At 41.5% G+C, this 19,045-nt stretch overlaps 1 protein-coding gene across 1 annotated transcript in view; it reads right to left on the bottom strand.

Moving 5' to 3' along the window:
- The window catches only part of Limch1 (LIM and calponin homology domains 1), a 318,918-nt gene extending 300,368 nt beyond the window's left edge, over window positions 1-18,550 (bottom strand). The window contains 1 exon segment of the mRNA XM_019207620.2: window positions 18,352-18,550. Within this exon segment, the coding sequence (XP_019063165.2) occupies window positions 18,352-18,546 (195 nt within the window). The 5' untranslated portion in view covers window positions 18,547-18,550.
- Window positions 18,551-19,045: the final 495 nt, after the last annotated feature.

Genomic DNA, 19,045 nt, shown 5'->3' with positions numbered 1-19,045 from the left:
AGAATGGCCACCACCTGGGGCAACTTGGCTCTGTCCCTAGTCTCTCAGCTTCCAGCAGGCTCTCTGGGGCATCTTGAGATCCTGATGGCAGAGGAGCAAGGAAAAGCAGAATTATACAAGGCACCTTGCAGCCTGACCTGGAAATAGTGCATTATCACTTCTGCTACATTCTATTGGCCAAAGCAAACAACAAGCCCTTTCCAGACCCAAGAGGAAAGAAGACTCTCCCTTTTTTGTGGTATGGGGATCAAACTCAGCACCTGGTGCTTGCCAGGCTGGTACTGTGCTGCTGAGCCATATGCCGCGTCCACAAGACTTCCCTTCTTTAGTGAGAATGACCAGTCACTCAAGAGTCTTCCTTTTTAAAGGAATTAAGATGCATTATATTTAATTACCAACTCCACAAAGAAGTATAAATATTATGTACTGCAAATGTGCTAATTTTTAAAGACTTGATGTAATTTTGGAGAATTTATTTTCCTGAGATTACTACAGAATAAAAGTAGTATTTAAAAATCTAAAAAATAAAAATAAAAATAAAAAAGAGTCTCCTTTTTTTAAAAAAAAATGCCATCGAATTTGTTCAGGTATCTGGAATTTCATATTGCTCATTAAATTCACCATGAAGTACTGATTATTTTGTTTCATCATATGATCTAGGAATAATGTTGTTGGCAGAAAATATAGCTGGATTCCCTGGGTGCACATCCCTCTACACACCCCACAGAAATAATAATTACAATGAGCTTAATTCTTACATCTGCCAATATCACTCTGTGCAACTTATTCACTTGTTTTGTCATCTGCTGGCTTCCCCACCCTGACTGCACATGGGAATCGCTTGGAGAAACTTTTATGAAGCAACAATGACCAGGCCCTCATCCAGATCATTTTAAATCAAAAGCTCCCCAGTGATTCTAATGTGCAGTCACGGCTGAGAACTGCTGAGTTGGAGCTCTCCACTAGCAGGGAGGCAGTAATGACTATTGAATGCCTAATTGAAAATAAAACGAGGAAATCTCAAATCTCCGTAAGATACTCCGTTAAGATACTTAACAAAAGTTCCCAAACTAAGCAAAAATTTTAATATCATGAGTTTCAGTATAAACAGTGCATATTATCAATGATTACATGTATCAGGCAGGATTTTAGGAGGAAGGCACTTTTATTCCTATATTGTAGGCTGTAGCTGTTGTTTATGATTTTATAATTAAGTAATTAGTCCATTTGGGAAAATGTATCCAGAGAGAACATCTTACATTCACCACTGTTATCCTAACAGACCAGATTGTGACAAATGACTATATATGCAAATATTTAATATTGTATAAATCATAGTACATGAGCAGTTGCAATTAAAATTGTAGCCACTTATGGTGGTTTAAAAATATGTCCACAAATTCCTTGAAACCCCTCCTTTTAAACTGGGTAACCTAATTATTCTCCTCTTGAGGGCAGACTATAGTTAGTGCCTTATTTCTAAGGAAAAGAATATGCTAAACATTAAAGCATGTAAAGTCTGAGGGCAGGCCATTAACAGCTCTCTTGAATCACACCCTTGAGAGAAGCCAGCTGCCGTGTTATAAGGAAACACAAGCAGTCCTGTGGAGAAGCCCAGTTGTCAAGGAACTAAGTCCTCCTGCCAACAGGCCACAGTGGAGGTCTCTGGCCTACAGCAACATAAGTGCACCATCCTTCTAAAGGAGTAGGGGAAGTGGAAAAAGTAGGGCAAAGGAAAGACGGGAAAAGAGAAAATATGAGAAAGGGAAAAAATGGAAACAAAGTCTTTGTAAATAGAGAAGGTTGGAGGTGGTGAAGGGAGGACAGGGGTATGGAGAAAAAATAAGAACTAAGATACATCATGTAAAGGTAAAAGATCCCAGTGATGAATGTAACTGTACTGTTCACCTAATAACTGCCAATGAACTCAAAGAAAACAATAATAATAATAATAATAATAATAATAATAATAATAAGTTCACCATCTTAGAAGTGGGTCCTCAAGACCAAGACAGCCTTCAGATGCTGCAGTCCCAGCCAGCATCTTGTTTGCAACTTCAAGAATGACCCTGAACTCAAACCATCTAGCCAATCATTCTTAAATTTCTAACCCACAAAAACTGTAAAATACAGGTTGCACACCCCAATCCATGAATCTGACATCTAAAATTCTCCAAACTCCAAATATTTTTGAGCAACAACCAGACAATACATGTAGAAAATCCCAAACTCAAGTCAGCCACATGCTTCATGTCACAGTCAAAAGGTAGGCACACTAAAAATATTGTATAACCGTGGAACAGACTGGAAGACAACTCCAGATGTACTCAGCTACCTCATCTTTGACAAAGGAGCTGACCATCCCCACTGGAGGAAAGATAGCCTCTTTAATAAATGGTTTTGGAAAAACTGGATCTCAACCTGCCAAAGAGTAAAACTAGACCCTTATCTGTCACCATGCCTAAAATAAAATCAAAGTGGATTAAAGATCTAAATATTACAACAGAAACACTGAACTCGCTGGAAGATAAGTAAGGCAGAACTCTTGAAGACATTGGCATAGGAAAAGACTTTATCAACAAGTTTTCAGTAGCAAGGGAACTAGCAGAAAGAATCAACAACTGGGATCTCATCTTATTAAAAAGCTTGTGACTGCAAAAGAAACCATCAGCAGAACTAAGAGACAACCTACAACATGGGAAAAATTTTTACCAGCTGCTCCTCAGACAAAGGACTATTATCTAGAATACATAAAGAACTCAAAACAATCAGCACCCCCAAATATAAAGACCCAATTCAAAAATGGACATCTGAAATGAACAGACATTTCTCAAAGAAGTAAAAATAACAAGTAAATATATGAAAAAATGTTCCACTTCACTGGTCATTTGAGAGATGCAGATGAAAACAACACTGAGATTCCACCTCACCCCACAAAGAATGGCTGCTATCAAGAAATCAACCAATGACAAATGTTGGTGGGGTTGTGGAGAGAAAGGAACCCTTCTCCACTCTTGGTGGGAGTGCAGACTGGTGCAACCACTATGGAAATCAATGTGGAGATACCTCAAAGAGCTAGGTCTAGAGATTCCATTTGACCCAGCCATCCCTCTGCTGGGTATCTTTCCAAAAGATTTAAAAGAATCATAATATGCACACCAATGTTTATAGCGGCACAGTTTGTAATAGCTAAAACTTGGAAACAGCCCACCTGCCCATCTGTTGGAAACTGGATAAAGATGTGGTTTTTCTATAAAATGGTATACTACTCAGCCATAAAGAATGAGAAATTAGAGTTATTCATAGGAAAATGGATACATATTGAGGATATACTCTTAAGTGAAATAAATAAGTTACACATGTATAAATAGCGAATAGTTTCTCTGGTGTAAAAAACTATAATAGTACACAAGATCCTAATGGGATAATTAAGAATGTGAAATAGGAAGAAAAGGGCTAAAGGTGTAGGGAAAGTGGGAAGGGTAGGGGAAAGGAAATAAGGGAAAAGAAAAAATATGAGAAAATGAAAAATGGAAATAAAGAGTTTGTAAATGGGGAGGGGAGGAGGGGTGAAGGGAGGGCAGGGACAAGGGGAAAAACGAGAACCAAGAACTGTCATGTGAAGGTACAGGATCCCAGTAATGAATGCAACTGTACTGTAGACCTAGATTGTACCAATAAACTCAATAAAAATTAAATAAATAAATAAATAAAATTTTGTATAAAATTGCCTTCAGGCTATGTGTATAAGGTGTATGCAAAACATACATAAATTTCACATTTAGAATTGGGCCCCATCTTTAAGATAACTCAATATATATGTTTTAATATTCCCAAAATTTAAAAGTTTAAAATTCACATTTATAGTCAGAAGTACTTGGGATAAAGGATTCACATGTTACGGTTTGTGTCTAGATGTCCCCCCAGAGCCTCATATGGCTATAAGTAGGGCTTTTCAGAGGTGGCTGGATCTAGGGTGTGTGCTACTGGGATTAAGGATGTGATGCTGGGATTCATTCATGCTGTGATGCTAGGATTGAGGCATCCTACCAGGCAGAGTGTGACATGTCCTAAGGGCAGAATAAAATATAAGAGTCAGAAAGAGGGTTAGTGCGATTTTTTGTCACTTGCTGCTTGCTACTTTCTGCCTGCCAGAAACTATTTCTCCTCTGTGACGCCAGTCTGCCATGCCACCCCGCCTTGGAGCCAGCCAACTATGAACTGAAACCTCTACAAACTGTGAGCTAATAAACTTTTCTTCCTTTAACTCTGGCTGTCAGGTATTTTGGCTCAGCAATGAGAAAAGTAACTAAGGCACTCAACCTGTAATAAATAGTTGTTTCAAGCTGCTATTTTTGCAGTAATTTGTTATACAGCAATAGATAACTAATGTACCATGACAAGACTTCTAAATTTTCTAGAAAAGTATTCTATCTTCTCTAGATTCCTTTTCTATATGTATCAGGAATTTGTTTTATCCATCACTCCTTCTCACTGTTCAATAATCAATTTCACCATCTGTGCTTCTTTCTTGAAGCCTTCTAATAGGAACAAGTTCCTCCCTTTTTAAATGTGGATCAAAACTAATACTATTGCAATTCTATGTGACTTCCTACTATTTACTACAGTCTCCCTTCCAGTGTATCTAGTCCTATGAGATAAGCTACACTCTCTTGTTTGGGTTTTGCATCTCGCACCAGCCCTTAAAACTACTGTGACTGCTGCAGCAATTGGAAGCCATTCACACTGTCCTGACTCACATAGCCATGGACTCTGCTTCTTAAACTTTCCTGATCTCTCACATGCCCTCCAAGTAGCACATCCAAGTAGTGTGTTCAAACTTGAACTTGGCCTCTTTCTCCTTACATTACTCTCCCTATATTCCCTATTCAGGAAATCATACTACCCAAGCCAGAAATTTAGGGATCACCCTCAATTTCTCCTCTTCTCTCACCTCCTACCCCAATCTAGTCATTAAATCTCATCCATTTTACACATTTGTCACCTCTTACCCACATGTAACAAGCCATTTGCCCCTTGCTTCAGTTCTCCTCACCACAACATTCCCAACACTACCACCAAGGTCAATTCCCAAAGCATAAATAATTTTTCCCTTTCTTACTCCCAAATTACACCCCACTGCTTATATGTAAAATCCAAACCTCATTAAATAATACTAATAGTCATTACTATCTATCCAGAACTTTGATGAATGGCTAGCACTATTATAAAAATCTGATGAGTATTAATTTATTTAATTGCACTGAGCATGTAACTCAGTGGTACAGTGCTTCCTGAACTCAAAGTCCTGGGTTTCATCTCTAGCACTGAATGAGGAAAAAGTATGTAATCCTAACCAACATTCAAAGGTTAAGAGCTGAAAATCCCTTCACCATCCTACAAATTTTGAAGCATGGCACCTATGGTCATGGTGTCTGTAAATGGCACAGCCATGTTTTGAACTCAGGCTGACTCCAGAGCACAGCCCCTTTATTTATTTCTCTTTTTAAGGACTTCTCTCCCCATCCTTCTAGTCAACACCAAACCCTCAGGCAGGGCCCACGGAGCCTTCTCTTATGTGACCCAATGTGCAGAAGGCCTTCTCCAGCCCTTGCCCTCTCCTCTCCTTGCTTTACCCTCCCCACCCAACTGGCAGCACTTGCTCATTTTTCAAGACTACACTCAAGGAACCTAATACCCATGTGGTGAAGAGTGGCATCGCTCTCTAGGGAGAATATTCATATCTTCTTCCGTGTCCTCAAGTACCCTAACCAGCCATTTTCCTAACGCTTTGCTGCAGACAGGACTAAAGTACTCCTTCCCTTCCTCAACACTACAATCACAAAGTCTTTCCCGACCCACTGACTAGATTCGGCCTTATCACTTGTTCTCACAGTGGAATGTGAGTAGATGTGAGGCAAGTGGAGATTTTAACTCTATTTGTTGCATGGTTTTGGCTGAGCTCTGGTGCACCTGTCATTCATTTGCCCAAGCCGCCTGTGCTCCAAGAAGGAGATACAAGAAGCAGATATGAACCCAACACGGCCTGGAGCCAAGCTCAGCCAAACCGGAGCTTGAACGGAACCACTGCAGCTGACCGTCAAATGAAATACACTACCATCATCTGCCACTGAGATTGGTGATGGTTTGTTACACTGCATTACTGCATCCAAAGCTAACACATACCAAGAAGTCTTAACTGCATGTCTTGTACATATCTTGAGATATGAAAATGGTGCTTAGAACCCTAAAGCCCTTAGCAGATTAGTTCACATATCATTAAATTCACCCTCTTAAAGTATAAATTCAAATCTCTTTAGTGTTTCACTCAATACTGTAAAGAGACAACCATCACCACTTTTTAACTCCAAAACATTTCTATCAACCCCCCAAAACCATAGCCATTAGCAATCTCTTCATAAATTTTTATAAATTTGAATAAAACTGTAAGAAAATCTTTAGAAAAACTTATTGCAAACTAGCATGATATATAAACATTGTAGAAAAAGTATTTTCTAGAAATGTTTCCCTAAGATACTTTAAGTATATTTTATCTACCAAGTAGGATATACCCACATTTCCCATGTATTTTAAATATAAATATTTAATATTCTTTTTAATTGCTATTGCAAGGCAAAGGCCATTTGGGGATTTAATCTTTAGTCTACAGATCACAGAGAGATGATTACATTAAAAGTCACAAAGTATTAGGGGAAAAAAATCTCATATAGTTCAAAGCTATCAGTAACTGAAGAAAGCATGACATAGAATCTGCTTTTGCACTTAAAAAAAAAAAACACTTCTGGTCCAATGCCAAAAAAAATAGATCTCGAAACTCTAATAAAAAATGCCAGCACCTAAAATATTAGCAGATAGGCATGTTAAAATATATAAATGGCAGAACAAGTCAAACACTGAAAAATTCATCTCAGTAACTAACTTCACATCATGTGGCTAAATACTATTACTCATTCTTTTCTTTTACATAACAAAGGTAACTATTTTTAAAACTATAAAGACAAGCTCACTTCATTCTATTAATCAAAAAGTGAGAGAGAGAGGTCTTTATTCAGAGGGTAACACTATAAAAGAGATGCCTTTTAAGAAAAGTTTATTAAAGATTTAAATGTTAAATAATGGGATAAATTTTTAAAACTGTCAAGAGTAAAATATTCCAATCTTAAAACACATATTTTCTCCATATTTTAAGATATGCACCTTTGACTCTATTTTGCTGTGCCATGTGAAACCATCTTGCCAAATGTAAGAATCCAGAAAAGCAATTGTTCGAATCCTTCCTCATCATCATGTCCTTCTAAAAAAGTAAAATTCTGACCAAAGTCTAGCAAAGTAACCAGGGAGCTTTCAAAGTATCCAGTCACCACCTAAGCCATCCAACCAGTTTTTATTTTTACCTCCTCTTTCCCGTACTTGCTCTGTGACAACTCAGCTGCACTGTGCCAATCTGGGTCACTTGACAAAGAGGATCAGTGGGCAACAGCCGCCATGTCCACTTTTAGAAGGGCCCACATGCCTGAGGTGCAAGCCACAGAGATGCATGTACTCTGGGTCTGGAGGGTCCAGAAAACAGCAACTGCATGATTTTGCTACTTCTAGGATTCTGGCTTTAAAAAATATACACTTACCTGGGAAACACAAAATTTAGCAAGGCAAGCAATCAGACACTGGCATTAGATACTTTTATCTCTAACCCTTTAAAAAAATATTTTTATTTTTAAAATTAAACATCCTCACTAACAATCCAGAAACAGTTCTTACTGACTTCTCGGATACACACATCTAAAACAGTTAAAAGTGATTCCTCAGTTTTTAATGACAAAGTAGGAAAAAAGCTCACATGCTGTGGTTGAGTACTGTCCACTTTTTCAAAAAATTCTTAATTTATTAGAAAGCCACTTTACCATTTTTTAAAAGCTATTTTACAATTCAATATAAAATGAACTCCATAGATACTAGGAATAAAAAAGAGTTAAAGTACCCTGGATGGACTTTTTTAAATTAACAAAAACTGATTTAAATTAACAAAAATATGATTCAATCATATTTCTACACCTTGTAGAACCAGTCAGGTGCTGGACTGGGCACTTGACATTCAATGATACCTCCAAAAGTGACACTTTTGTAGTCTTATAAAAATATTAATAAAATAAACTGGCATCACCTTTTTCGTGATCACTCTCAAATTATAATCCTAGCTTCCCTCCAAGAATTAGCCATGGTTCCGAGTTTTTAAGTTATTTCCTTTCCCATGTAGTACGCTTCCTTCTCCTATCACTACATTTTAAATAAATGTTAGTGATTGTTTGTGTCCTCCTCAGGGTCCCACTTCCCCCACTCCTCCAACAAAAGCATCCAAATTTTCCTTTAGGGAATCCACCACTGCTCTAGGTAGCAGCAGGTAGCAGCCAGGACCTTTAAACCCTGTGGTTTTAGTGTATCAGCCTGCACAGAACCTAACAGTGCTGGCAGGCTCAACACTAGAACCACCTGTTGTTCTTCCCCTTGCTAATAATCACTGCAGGTCTAAGTTTCAATGCCCAGAACCATCTGAATCCAGAGAAGTCCGGGTGAGTCAAGGGGAAAGAGATTGGGGTGAGGGTAAGAAGAAAAGAGCAATAACAGACCCATCCATTGGCCCCAGGTCATTCTGCTCCTGTAACAGCATTTCCTTAGCATCCTAACCACTCCCCGCTGACAACATTTATCTCTTAAAGAACACTGAAAGGCCTCCAGTTTCAGAGAAAGTACAAGGGAGCCGGAGAGGTGGAACTGTCTCCTAGAAACCAAGGTGCTGAGTCCACAGAAGATGCTCAGTAAACAGCATCTTAGATGGGGAAGCAGAGGGGCAGGTCAGTGGCTAGATCAGATGGTTAGGCGGGATCAAGATTTTCTCAGAAGCTTTGTTTTTACTTTGACAGGGCTCCAAAATAGTAACTCTGGGAAGTAATCTCCTCCAGTGAATACACACACACACACACACACACACAAAACATAGCATAGCAGTCACCAACCCAAGCTCTGGGACCAGATTGTCTAGGTTCAAATCTCACTCTGACACTTACTAGCTCTAGAGTGTCAGGCAAATCAGTTCATCTATGCTTCAATTTCCCCATCTGTAATATAGCCACAAAAGAATGCTTACTTGAAAGGCACCTTACTTGACCGGCTGTGCTAGGTGCTGTACATTTACTACGTCTTTCACTCAGGCACCTAGATTTCCCTTGGCATATGAGAAGTGTTCTACAAATTGTGCTAGCTATTATTGTTGCCATTATCATCATCATCGTCATCGTTATTATTTATTCTGGCACTTTGTCACTGTATGTTATCACATTCCATCAACTCTTGCAACATGAATGAATCAGGCTTCCACTTGTCACCGAACCCCCCTATTTATGATATCGTGCAAGGTCCCTTTGGAAGTAGGTGGTAACCACATCTATTGGCTGACGACAACATTCAGCTCCACAAGCAATTTTTTTTTTCACTTTCCATAGGAAAGGCAGGCAAGGCTCTCTTTCTCAGTGCTCCCACTGAGTCATAACGGCTAATGGTTATTTCCTGGTTGTTTACTGATACCAGCTACTGGTTCTTAGTTTTTGTGCAGATTTTTTTTTTCCTTTAAAAATATCTACCTATTATGCTGCCTGCCTTGCAAGGACCCATGTTCAATCCCCAGTGAAAAACAAACAAACAAAATATCTACCTATAACCAATGCCCTGAGTTCAATTCCCAGCACCACAGAAATTTAAAATAAATAAACAATACCTACATGCTAAGAACTACCATGAGTAACCACTATCATAAGCACTCCTCGGTGCATTTTCTGTATAGATTCCCTTTATTTGGGAATATGCTAAGCTTTCTCTCCAACTAGGAAGTGGGAATGAGATAGATTTTTACAAGTGAGCAAAAGAGCACTGACTGCTATGAGACCAGAAAGAAAAGATGAGAGTCCTAGGACAGAACACCAAGTACAGTTTTATTTTTAAAGAAAAGATAGATGTTTACTCTCGAGTCCTGCCGTCAGGAATGAGCCCCACCCTTGCCACACGGGGGGGGGTAGATCCTTAAATAATTCCTTCAACTGATACCACTTACCAAAGGGCCAACGGTGAAATCACTTTCCAACTGTCCAATCACTGACTGTCTCCAGGCAACTATTGGGTAGACTGCTTTTTTTAATCACTCTTTTAAAAAACAAAACACTTTGCTTCCTGTCAGGGCAGCAACAGTGTCTATTTTCTCTGCCACAGCAGAGACTGGGTGCCAATCAGGCAATTATAGCTGGGCACAGACCACAAACTCACTGAGCAATTTTCTGGCTGTGTAGCCTGTAGCTCTAGCAGGGGGCAGACCGTGTAAAATGAAGGAGATCCAGGACAATGACCAGGACTCTGTTCTTGGCCACAGGAGTTCTGTCTGGATTTATCAAAGGAGGCAGATCCCATAAAACAAAGCATCTATTACTTGAACCATGACAACTTTTCTCAGAGAGTCGAATGTTCAGGGTCAGGAGAGAAGGAAAATGGACTTAGAGGAATGGAGGAGCATGCTGCTCAGGCAGTCACATTTAAGCTCTGTCTTGAAAGGGTTTGTCCCCGAGAAGAGGGGAAGACACATTCCAGGGTGGTCCTACCTCAACAGTCTTTATGTACACCTTACTGCTCCCTGGGGGAAAGCCCCTTCCCCAAGATCTCCTCTGCAACCAGGACAGGCCCCTTTACAGAAGTTCTGTGCAATACAATGGGTGAATTTCCCAGAAAGCATCTCACTTCCCTCTAGGGAAGGCTGCTTCACTTTCCATTCCTCCATTTGTTTCCTGGAAAAGTGACGTGATGGGGACTCTCTGGAAATCAGGTTAGACCATGAAGAAAGTTGACAATCTATGGGGCTCCCAAATGGTACCTTGCTCTAAGTTTATAAAGATCCCTTTGTGGTCAGGCATACTGGCATACAGGAATAAGCCAGGATGATCACAGCTTTGAGGCAAGTCTGGGTAATTTAGCCCTTAACCCCGCAGTGCTTAGTGCTCCATTTTTGGAACGTCCGTAACAATGGAATACAATAAAATCTTTCTCTTCAAATTCTTGTTCCTTGAATTTTTCTAGGTAACATATTTGAATTTCATGCAAAAATTTGAAAAATTTGCAATCCTTAGCATAAATGGATTAAAATGGGCTGGAGGTATAGCCTGGTACTCTCTGGGTTCAACCAAAATCCCCAGTGTTGTGAAGAATAAACAAAAAAAAATCTCCTTATTTCAAAGAAATTAAGGGCACATTTCCAAACCAGAGGACCAAAACTCTCATGAAATTACTCTGCTCAGCTACCAATATGTGCAAAAATGTTTTCTTGTAGCCTCTTCTTACTTCAGAGTGGAAGGAAGCCTCTGAGGCCTCCACTTTGCTCAAGAATTTTAATTCAAGAGTCCAGGCTCAAACATCATCTCAAAGTCCTCTTTGCCGTTTCTCTTGGAAGAGACCTTTATTTGTGTGTTGGCTATCAAAGGCCCAGTGGATCATCACGTAAACTACACCAAGTGGCCTGCAAAGATAGTCAAGCATTTCTGACTCAGCTCCCTACCCAGCCCACGCACATGTCCTCAACACGCCTGGAAAGCTTGAAGAGTATCTCCACCCAACCTTATTCAAAGCATAATCATAATAAAAGCATGTGTTGCATGCACACTCCAGCCCTTTTCTCAATAAGTTAGCATCAATCTAATTCTCCTGCTTAGAACCCTGCAGTGGCCTTGGCTTAAATATCACTTTCACTAAGAATTCCTATCTCTTAGGGTACGTTTCTCTTAAGACCCCCACATAGCCCACCCCATTCTTTGTCTTTATAATATATACTTCACCTTGTAATTATGCAATTTAATATTTAATCTCTCTCCTTTTGCAGTACATTGTACATTTCACGAGGGCAGGAACTATGTCTATTTTCTAACTCTGGTTCCTAGCACTATGCCTGACATAATGTCAGAGTTCACTAAACATTTTCAGGAAAGGAATTTTTAATGTACTTTCACATATTAATGCTTATTTTAACCACCACTTAAAATGGAGCAAACTTGCATCCCAAATCCTTGTTTTCATGTTTAAAACTATTTCACTGAGTTTTCATTCAACTTCAATGAGAATAAAATATTCAATTAAAATAATGATTTGAAATATCATTTGTTAGAAATGTTTCTTAGGGGAGGAAAAATAGCAATACACTCACCACAATAAATATAACTTCAGTTCTTAAATTGGTACAGACCCACTTGGTGCACCCAAGTTGATTAAAAAAAAAATCAGGCTAGAGATTTTTTTTAAGGTTTGAGCCATGGAAATAAAAAAGCCACAAACCCTTCTGCCCTTAGCCTTTACTCAAAAAGTAAGTGCAGGTATACTGTTACATGCCTTCCTAATGGGCTATGTAGGGATAGATAGATAAATAGACAGACAGACAGATGGACAGATGGACAGGGCACAACCCTATTTCTAAAGCTGAACAGGAGGCTGAGCTGCTTCCCATGGCAGTGGCACAGAGTAACCACCGCAAGCTAACTGAAGGACAGTAGAAACACAGTTCTCCTGGCCCAACCAATGCTGCTCTTAAGGGCTAGGCACAGATACAAGGACACGTTTTACCAGCAGATTAAAGTTAGCAGGAAATAGTGTCAAGTGAGTTATTCCTTAGGTGCATACAATATGACCAAGTCACTCTGCTTTTTCCTTGATGCCAAAAATAATTCCCTGGTACCCAATGGCTATCCCACTAGGGTTAGCTGCATGAGATCAGCTCTCTAGAAGTGTTGTTTTCAAAAGTGCAAACATGGAATTTTCCCACAGCAGACCTGAGTCGCGTGACATCATTCTCCTTGCAAAGAGAGATATAACACATCATGTCCAGGCAGAAGTCTTTCCAATATCTTGTCATTCTTTTTCTGAGAACTAACATTTTTAAATGTTGAGTTTGAAAGCAGCAAGCAAAGGGGAGGAGCTGGATTCACCTTGCACGGAGGTTGGAAGCATTGCCTCCTAGAGAACACTGAAGAGAGCTGTCCATGTGAGAAGACCCTGGGTCCCCACAGCTGACAGAGACAGATTAATGGGGTATGGGTGGGTCTAGTGAGCTGCAGTTTCTGAATCCACATCCTGCTCCCACAGCTGGAGGTGCAGGGCACAAGAAACCTCTGCACTGTCTTAAAACAAGCTCAGTCCTTAGAGGCTACACATGTAGGAAGCAGTGGCTTTGGAATTAGGTAGGGTGGGTTAGAATCCTGACACTAATAAAGACCGATGGGCTAAGTGATAGTGGACAAGTTGCCTAACTCCCAGAAGCCTCGATTTTCTCAACCGCAAATTTTGCTCTGACATTTACTTGTAACCTTGGGCAAGATGCTAAATCTCTCAGAGTCTCCATCCCCGCATCCACATGACAGTGCTTGCTTATGAGGAATAATGTATGTGCAGACTCCATCCAATGCTGATACACAGTAAGTACTCAGCAGCACCACCATTATCATTATTATCATTGCTACGTTATCCAGTCCATAACATTTCTGGGTATCAGAATGGTCTACAGCAAAAAGAGAAGCTGCCAGGCCAATTTTTCATCCTCCTAGAGTTGCCTCGTTCCACCTTGCACTGACTGTCACTCGGAGAATCAAGGCCAGATGTGAGCATCACGGCCCCATTGTCATCCATCAATGAGTGCAGGGCCAGAGCTCAGCGGCTGGGAACACACAACACCCATCCTTCTTAGTGGCCAGTGTTCACTCTGCCCATTTAGAGCTCGCTTGATGCAACTGGTTTCCAGGGAGATTCTGGGGCAAGAAGGGCCAGCTCCACCCCCCATTCTGCTTCATCTCTCCCCAGATCTGTGGGACTTCACTGTTGTCCTACCCTGTGACAGCACTGTGTCACAGCAGCGCCTGTCTACAAACAAGCCAGACTATTTCAGCGTCCTACTGAGAAAGAGGTAGAGTGCTCTAATTTACATATCTATTCAGATCACTACTTTCTTGATCTAGCCAGAAAGGTTTTTCTTCCTCTTCCTCATCTCCCCCCTCCCCAGAGCTAGAGCACCATTTGCAAAATTAAATCTCTGTTGTAACTTTGCAGAGAGTAAAGAGGGTGTTGTGGCACACGCCTATAAGCCCAGAACTCAGGAGCAGCGCTGAGGTGTGATGATCATAAATTTAAAGCCAGCCTGGGTAACACAGTGAGATTCTGTCAAAAAAAAAAAAATTTTTACTCCATCCTATGGAAGTGGAGAGTTAGAATGAGTATATAACTGATACATCATGTCCTGTGTTACTGACCTTCAAATTCTAGTTTATCTCAAAGACTACTCTTAAAGTTTCCCAACTGCCAAGCAATGCAATGTCTTTTAGTCTTGCAGAGTTAAGGTAGTCCCAGGGCTTTAAACCTTCAGAATCAGATTAAACTAAAAAATTCTCTATGGACATGAGGAAATGAACCAAAACGATGAACTGAACCCTTCTAGCCCGAGTTCCCACTGCTGTGCAATATAGATTAGGTCACAAATAAGACTATATTCATCACCAAGCCCTGTGAGCACAGTATGGTTAAAGTTAAAGGATAGGAAAATGGATACATATTGAGGATATACTCCTAAGTGAAATAATAAGTCACACATATATAAACACTGAATAACTTCTCTGGTGTGATAAACTATAATGGTACATAAGTTCCTAATGGTATAATTGACAATGTGAAATAGGAAGAAAAGGGCTAAAGGTGTAGGAAAAGTGGGAAGGGTAGGGGAAAGGTAATAAGGGAAAAGAAAAAGAAAACATGAGAAAATGGAAATAAAGTATTAGTAAATGGGGAAGGGAGGAGTGGGTGAAGGGAGGGCAGGGGTAAGGGGGAGAACCAAGACCTGTCATGTAAAGGTACAAGATCCCAATGATGAATGTCACTGTACTGTACACCTAAAAAGTACCAATAAACTCAATGAGAAAATAAAATAAAATAATAAAGTTAAAGGAGTCCAGGAACTTCTCCAAATGAGGAGTAAAGCTGAGTTGGGTTGAAATCTCCAGCCCCTCCCTAAAGTCTTGGCAACTTGTTCCAAATCACAACTGCAACCACGTTGAATGGACATCTGCTCCTTGAGAAAGGGCTTGGCACTGAAGAGAAGAACCACAGATTAGAATAACCAAAGATTTTTGTCATGGGTGGAAAGAATGAGGGGAGGGGAAGCCAGGAAAGTTGGACTAACCACTGCAACTCAGAAAAGAAAGGAAGAAGGAGGAAGGAAAGTCAGAGGAGGAATTATTCCTTTTCCTAGCAGGACTTGACATATCTTCAGTGAACAAAACACTGCTACATTTGAGATGAATATCTGGATACTATTCATACAATAATTTAATATTGGTTTGCCTGCAAGACAAAAGACATTGGGCACTGAGCTTGGAACTTAGAAATGAAAACTATATAATAAACTTCAACATCCAATATACTAGTGGAAGAAACTTTCCTAAACCTTGATGAACTAGTGGAATCGTCTTAAGAGGAGATATTACAGATTTCCCTCTGGTCCCCGAATCACTTTACTGTAAATTACAGTAATATGTGGCATCTACTTCTAGTCCAAATACCCAGAGTTAATAGGAGGAGATAGACTGGGGGTATATCTCAGTAGTAGAACACATAAATCATGGGCTCCATCTCAGGGAGGGAGGGAGGGAGGGAGGTGAAACAATAGGATAAATGTGTTGATACTTGGATTACCTTTTCTACCCTGGAAATTTAGGATTCTAAAGAATTTCAAAATTAGGCCTTGTTGTTATTAACAACAAGAACAACAGTTGTAGTAATATTGATAGTAGTAAGAATAATAGCAATAGTATAATAATATTAGTGGTAATAATAATACTAACCATCATTTATACAGTACATCCTAAGTACTAGGCACTTTTCCAGGCATTTTAAATACATAGCATCCTAAATCTGCACAGAACTCCTGTGAGGTAGGTGAGCTCTTATCAATGTCCTGTTTTAAAGATATTTTCAGCAATATCACTTTATTATTTTTGTTGTTAACAACTAGGGCTATCTTTCAAATAAAATACTTGGAGCCATAGGACAGGAAAAGCAGCTTGCCCAAGGTCACTCAGAACCAGGGTTCAAAGCTAAGATGCTAAGTTCCAAAGATGGACCTCTTAGCCACCGTGCTGCACTTTGCTGCCCCTTGCTTAGGAGAACTTTCTAGCAAAGGAATGTGGAAGGAAGTTAACCACGCCCCTGTCTGCTCATAGCCAATCATACTTAAAATTTGCGGTTTCCTTTAGTAGTCTCCTTAGGCCCACAGTAAGTCACAGCCTGCTCCTACAGCTATAAAAAGTCACTGAAAGTGTTACCTAGTTGTCCCCACATGGTCAATGGCCACTACAGCTTTCATCTTTGCCAGCAAAGGCCAAAGTTGGGGGTGGGATATCCTGCCCAGTAACACACTCCTCAAATTACCAAGGCTGCAGGCTGTGAAATTCCTCCCTAAGAACTTATGTCCTAGAGCTTTTTCCTTGAGCCTTTATTACAAATGAAAATTTTCTTGCCAACCCCTGACTCAAGGAAAATCAGAGATTGAGAAAGAAAGACAAGTGGCAAAGTTTGTTTATTAACCTGCTACACACAAGGGAGCGTTTTCAGAAAGGGTGAAATTCCTGACTACTCCAAAATAAAAGAAAAAAGCTTGTGGGAAATTCAAACAACTAAACAAAAGGGAAAAACAAAGCCCTACCAATGAGGATGTTGCCAATACAATGGGCCCCCTGACGGAGATGCAATTGTCTCCAGATAAGAACCCCAAGGAACTGGGCTCACACCAAGTACTACATTATTGCTATATTAGCCAAGGAATCTTAATGTTCACAGGGTAACTGCGTGCAAAACCATCTGTTACTACCCTTGGCTTCCCCTGGCTGGCAGAGGAGGCATTTACATTTCAAGAGGAACTTCTGGGAAGGTCTCTATATTTCCCTCGTCACACAAATACCTTTTTTATATAGCCTGGGGGAAACAGGGGGAGCTCTCCTTTCCATGAAATCAAACTCCAAAACTGAAAGGAGATAGGCCACTTCAATAATGCACACACAGCATGCTGGCTGCCTGACCCTACAGCCACGCACGCGCTATTAGGGTTTTCCACGTTCCTCCTTTGGTATAACTGGCAAAGTATCAAGAACAATACCAAACTGACTTCAGGGGTTAAAAGGGCTCTACTTTCTAAAGGAGCCTCCACTTTCTTTCCTTCCTTAAACCTGATATGAAAAGCTGATGCTCTGTACTGCATCGCATTTAACCTGAAATATACTAACACTTGAAAAACAGCCCCAAACTAGAGGATGCTTTGTCTCTCATCCTATGTGACAGCTATGTAGTAAAACACATTTGCCGAAATCCATGGTGCACACTTTAGATCTGTGTGCTTTCATGCGTATAATTTATAACACAATACACTTTTTAAAGCTGAGTGTGTCAAGGTTACTCACAATTAGGGAAACTGGGGACCAATCTCTTGCCTTCACGAACAGTAAGATTATTCTGTTCTCATATCCTCCTTCACCCCTCCCATGTCCAAAAATCTCTCCGGAAAAATTTCAAGTTCAAGAACCTGAAAAAGTACAATTGCCTGCTCTCCAATAGGCCAGTGAATGCCAGGATCTTGGCTGCCTGTGAGCCCAAGTATGCAGCACCTGTCAGGCTCTGAGCTTTCTGGCCACATACCAAAAACAAAAAGGCAACGCCGTTTTCTCCTGTGGTGGTAAGCTACCAAATGAGAGACACGCTTGGGCTTTTAGCAGTAGCGTCGAGTGTATTCTTCTGATTCTTTAACTCTACTTTTAAACCGGTCTTTTTCAATAGTCACGGTACTCCTACATTGAGGAGCACTTCCTTGCTGCAGAGCGATTAAACACGCAAGGTGCAGGCCCGTGGCTGGAGCACTCTGGGACACTGGCGAGCCTGGTTTCTGCAGGCACCTGGAAAGGTTTAAGTCTGTAACGTGTACTCGGTCACCACCGGCAACATCTGAGATCTGCCCTGCCTCGGAGTGGGGTGGGGGTCACCAAGGTCCAGTCCCGTACTAAGCAGCCCCATCCTCGCCGTCAGGACTTAGCAGTACACGTCCTTCTTTCACTGATCAGGTGAAGAGGGCCACAGTCACCTTCTGCCAAGTCCAACAAAGGCCGCTTTTGGAAGCAGAAGCTCCTCGCATGGGTCACAGGCTGTGACCTTCCCCCTCCCATCCTCCCAGCGTCCTGGCCCCCACAACAGGTCATTTCAGAAGCGTTGGACTACCTAGCTCACCTCCAGATAGTCATCGTGAATCAGGGTCAGCCAGCGAGCGCTTCCTGGAGTGAGCCAGAGCTCCAGTGATTTCCCTGGCCTGCCACCGAGGCATTTAAGAGTGAAATACGTAACTGGGCCGGGCACCCTATCCCTCGGAGTCCACCCTTCGCCTCCGGGATGAGGCGAGGGCTGCTGCCCTTGGCTGGGCAACATCTGTGCGGGCGGTGCACTCGCAGGGAGGTCCTGCAGGCTCCCACCACCACCCCTCTGAGCGCTTCCCCAGCCTCACACCTGAGCGGGTGCCAAGACTACAGCAGGAGGATCCCGCGTGCGTGCACCTCGGTGGAGACACCGGTAGCTCTGCTCTGGAAGGGCAGGAAGGGAGGCCCGGAGGCGGAATGTTGGACACCCCGAAATGCGGCGCCCACAAGGACTGGGGCTCGCCCTTCCAGCGCCTTTGCAGCGCTCTGCTCTCACTGCGCTTCCCTTGGCAGCGCCCGGTAGCGGTGCAAACTGAGATTTGCCGGGCAGGCGGGCGGGCAGGAGGGATGAGGGCGCCGGGACTCGCTTCCTGCCCCCAGGCGCACGGCTACACTACAGTGTCCTCCATCCGCGTCCACCCTCCCGAAATCGCGAGCCGGAATGCCAGGGGATCACAGCTTGCCCGAGGCCCTGGCTGGTGACCCGGAGCAGCTGCCAAATGGGGGGGGGG

Source organism: Fukomys damarensis, unplaced genomic scaffold, assembly GCF_012274545.1.
Source record: "Fukomys damarensis isolate Sample0158 unplaced genomic scaffold, DMR_v1.0_HiC HiC_scaffold_35, whole genome shotgun sequence".
In the NCBI taxonomy this organism is placed as follows: domain Eukaryota; kingdom Metazoa; phylum Chordata; class Mammalia; order Rodentia; family Bathyergidae; genus Fukomys; species Fukomys damarensis.
This window is presented reverse-complemented; position numbering and strand designations above follow the sequence as displayed.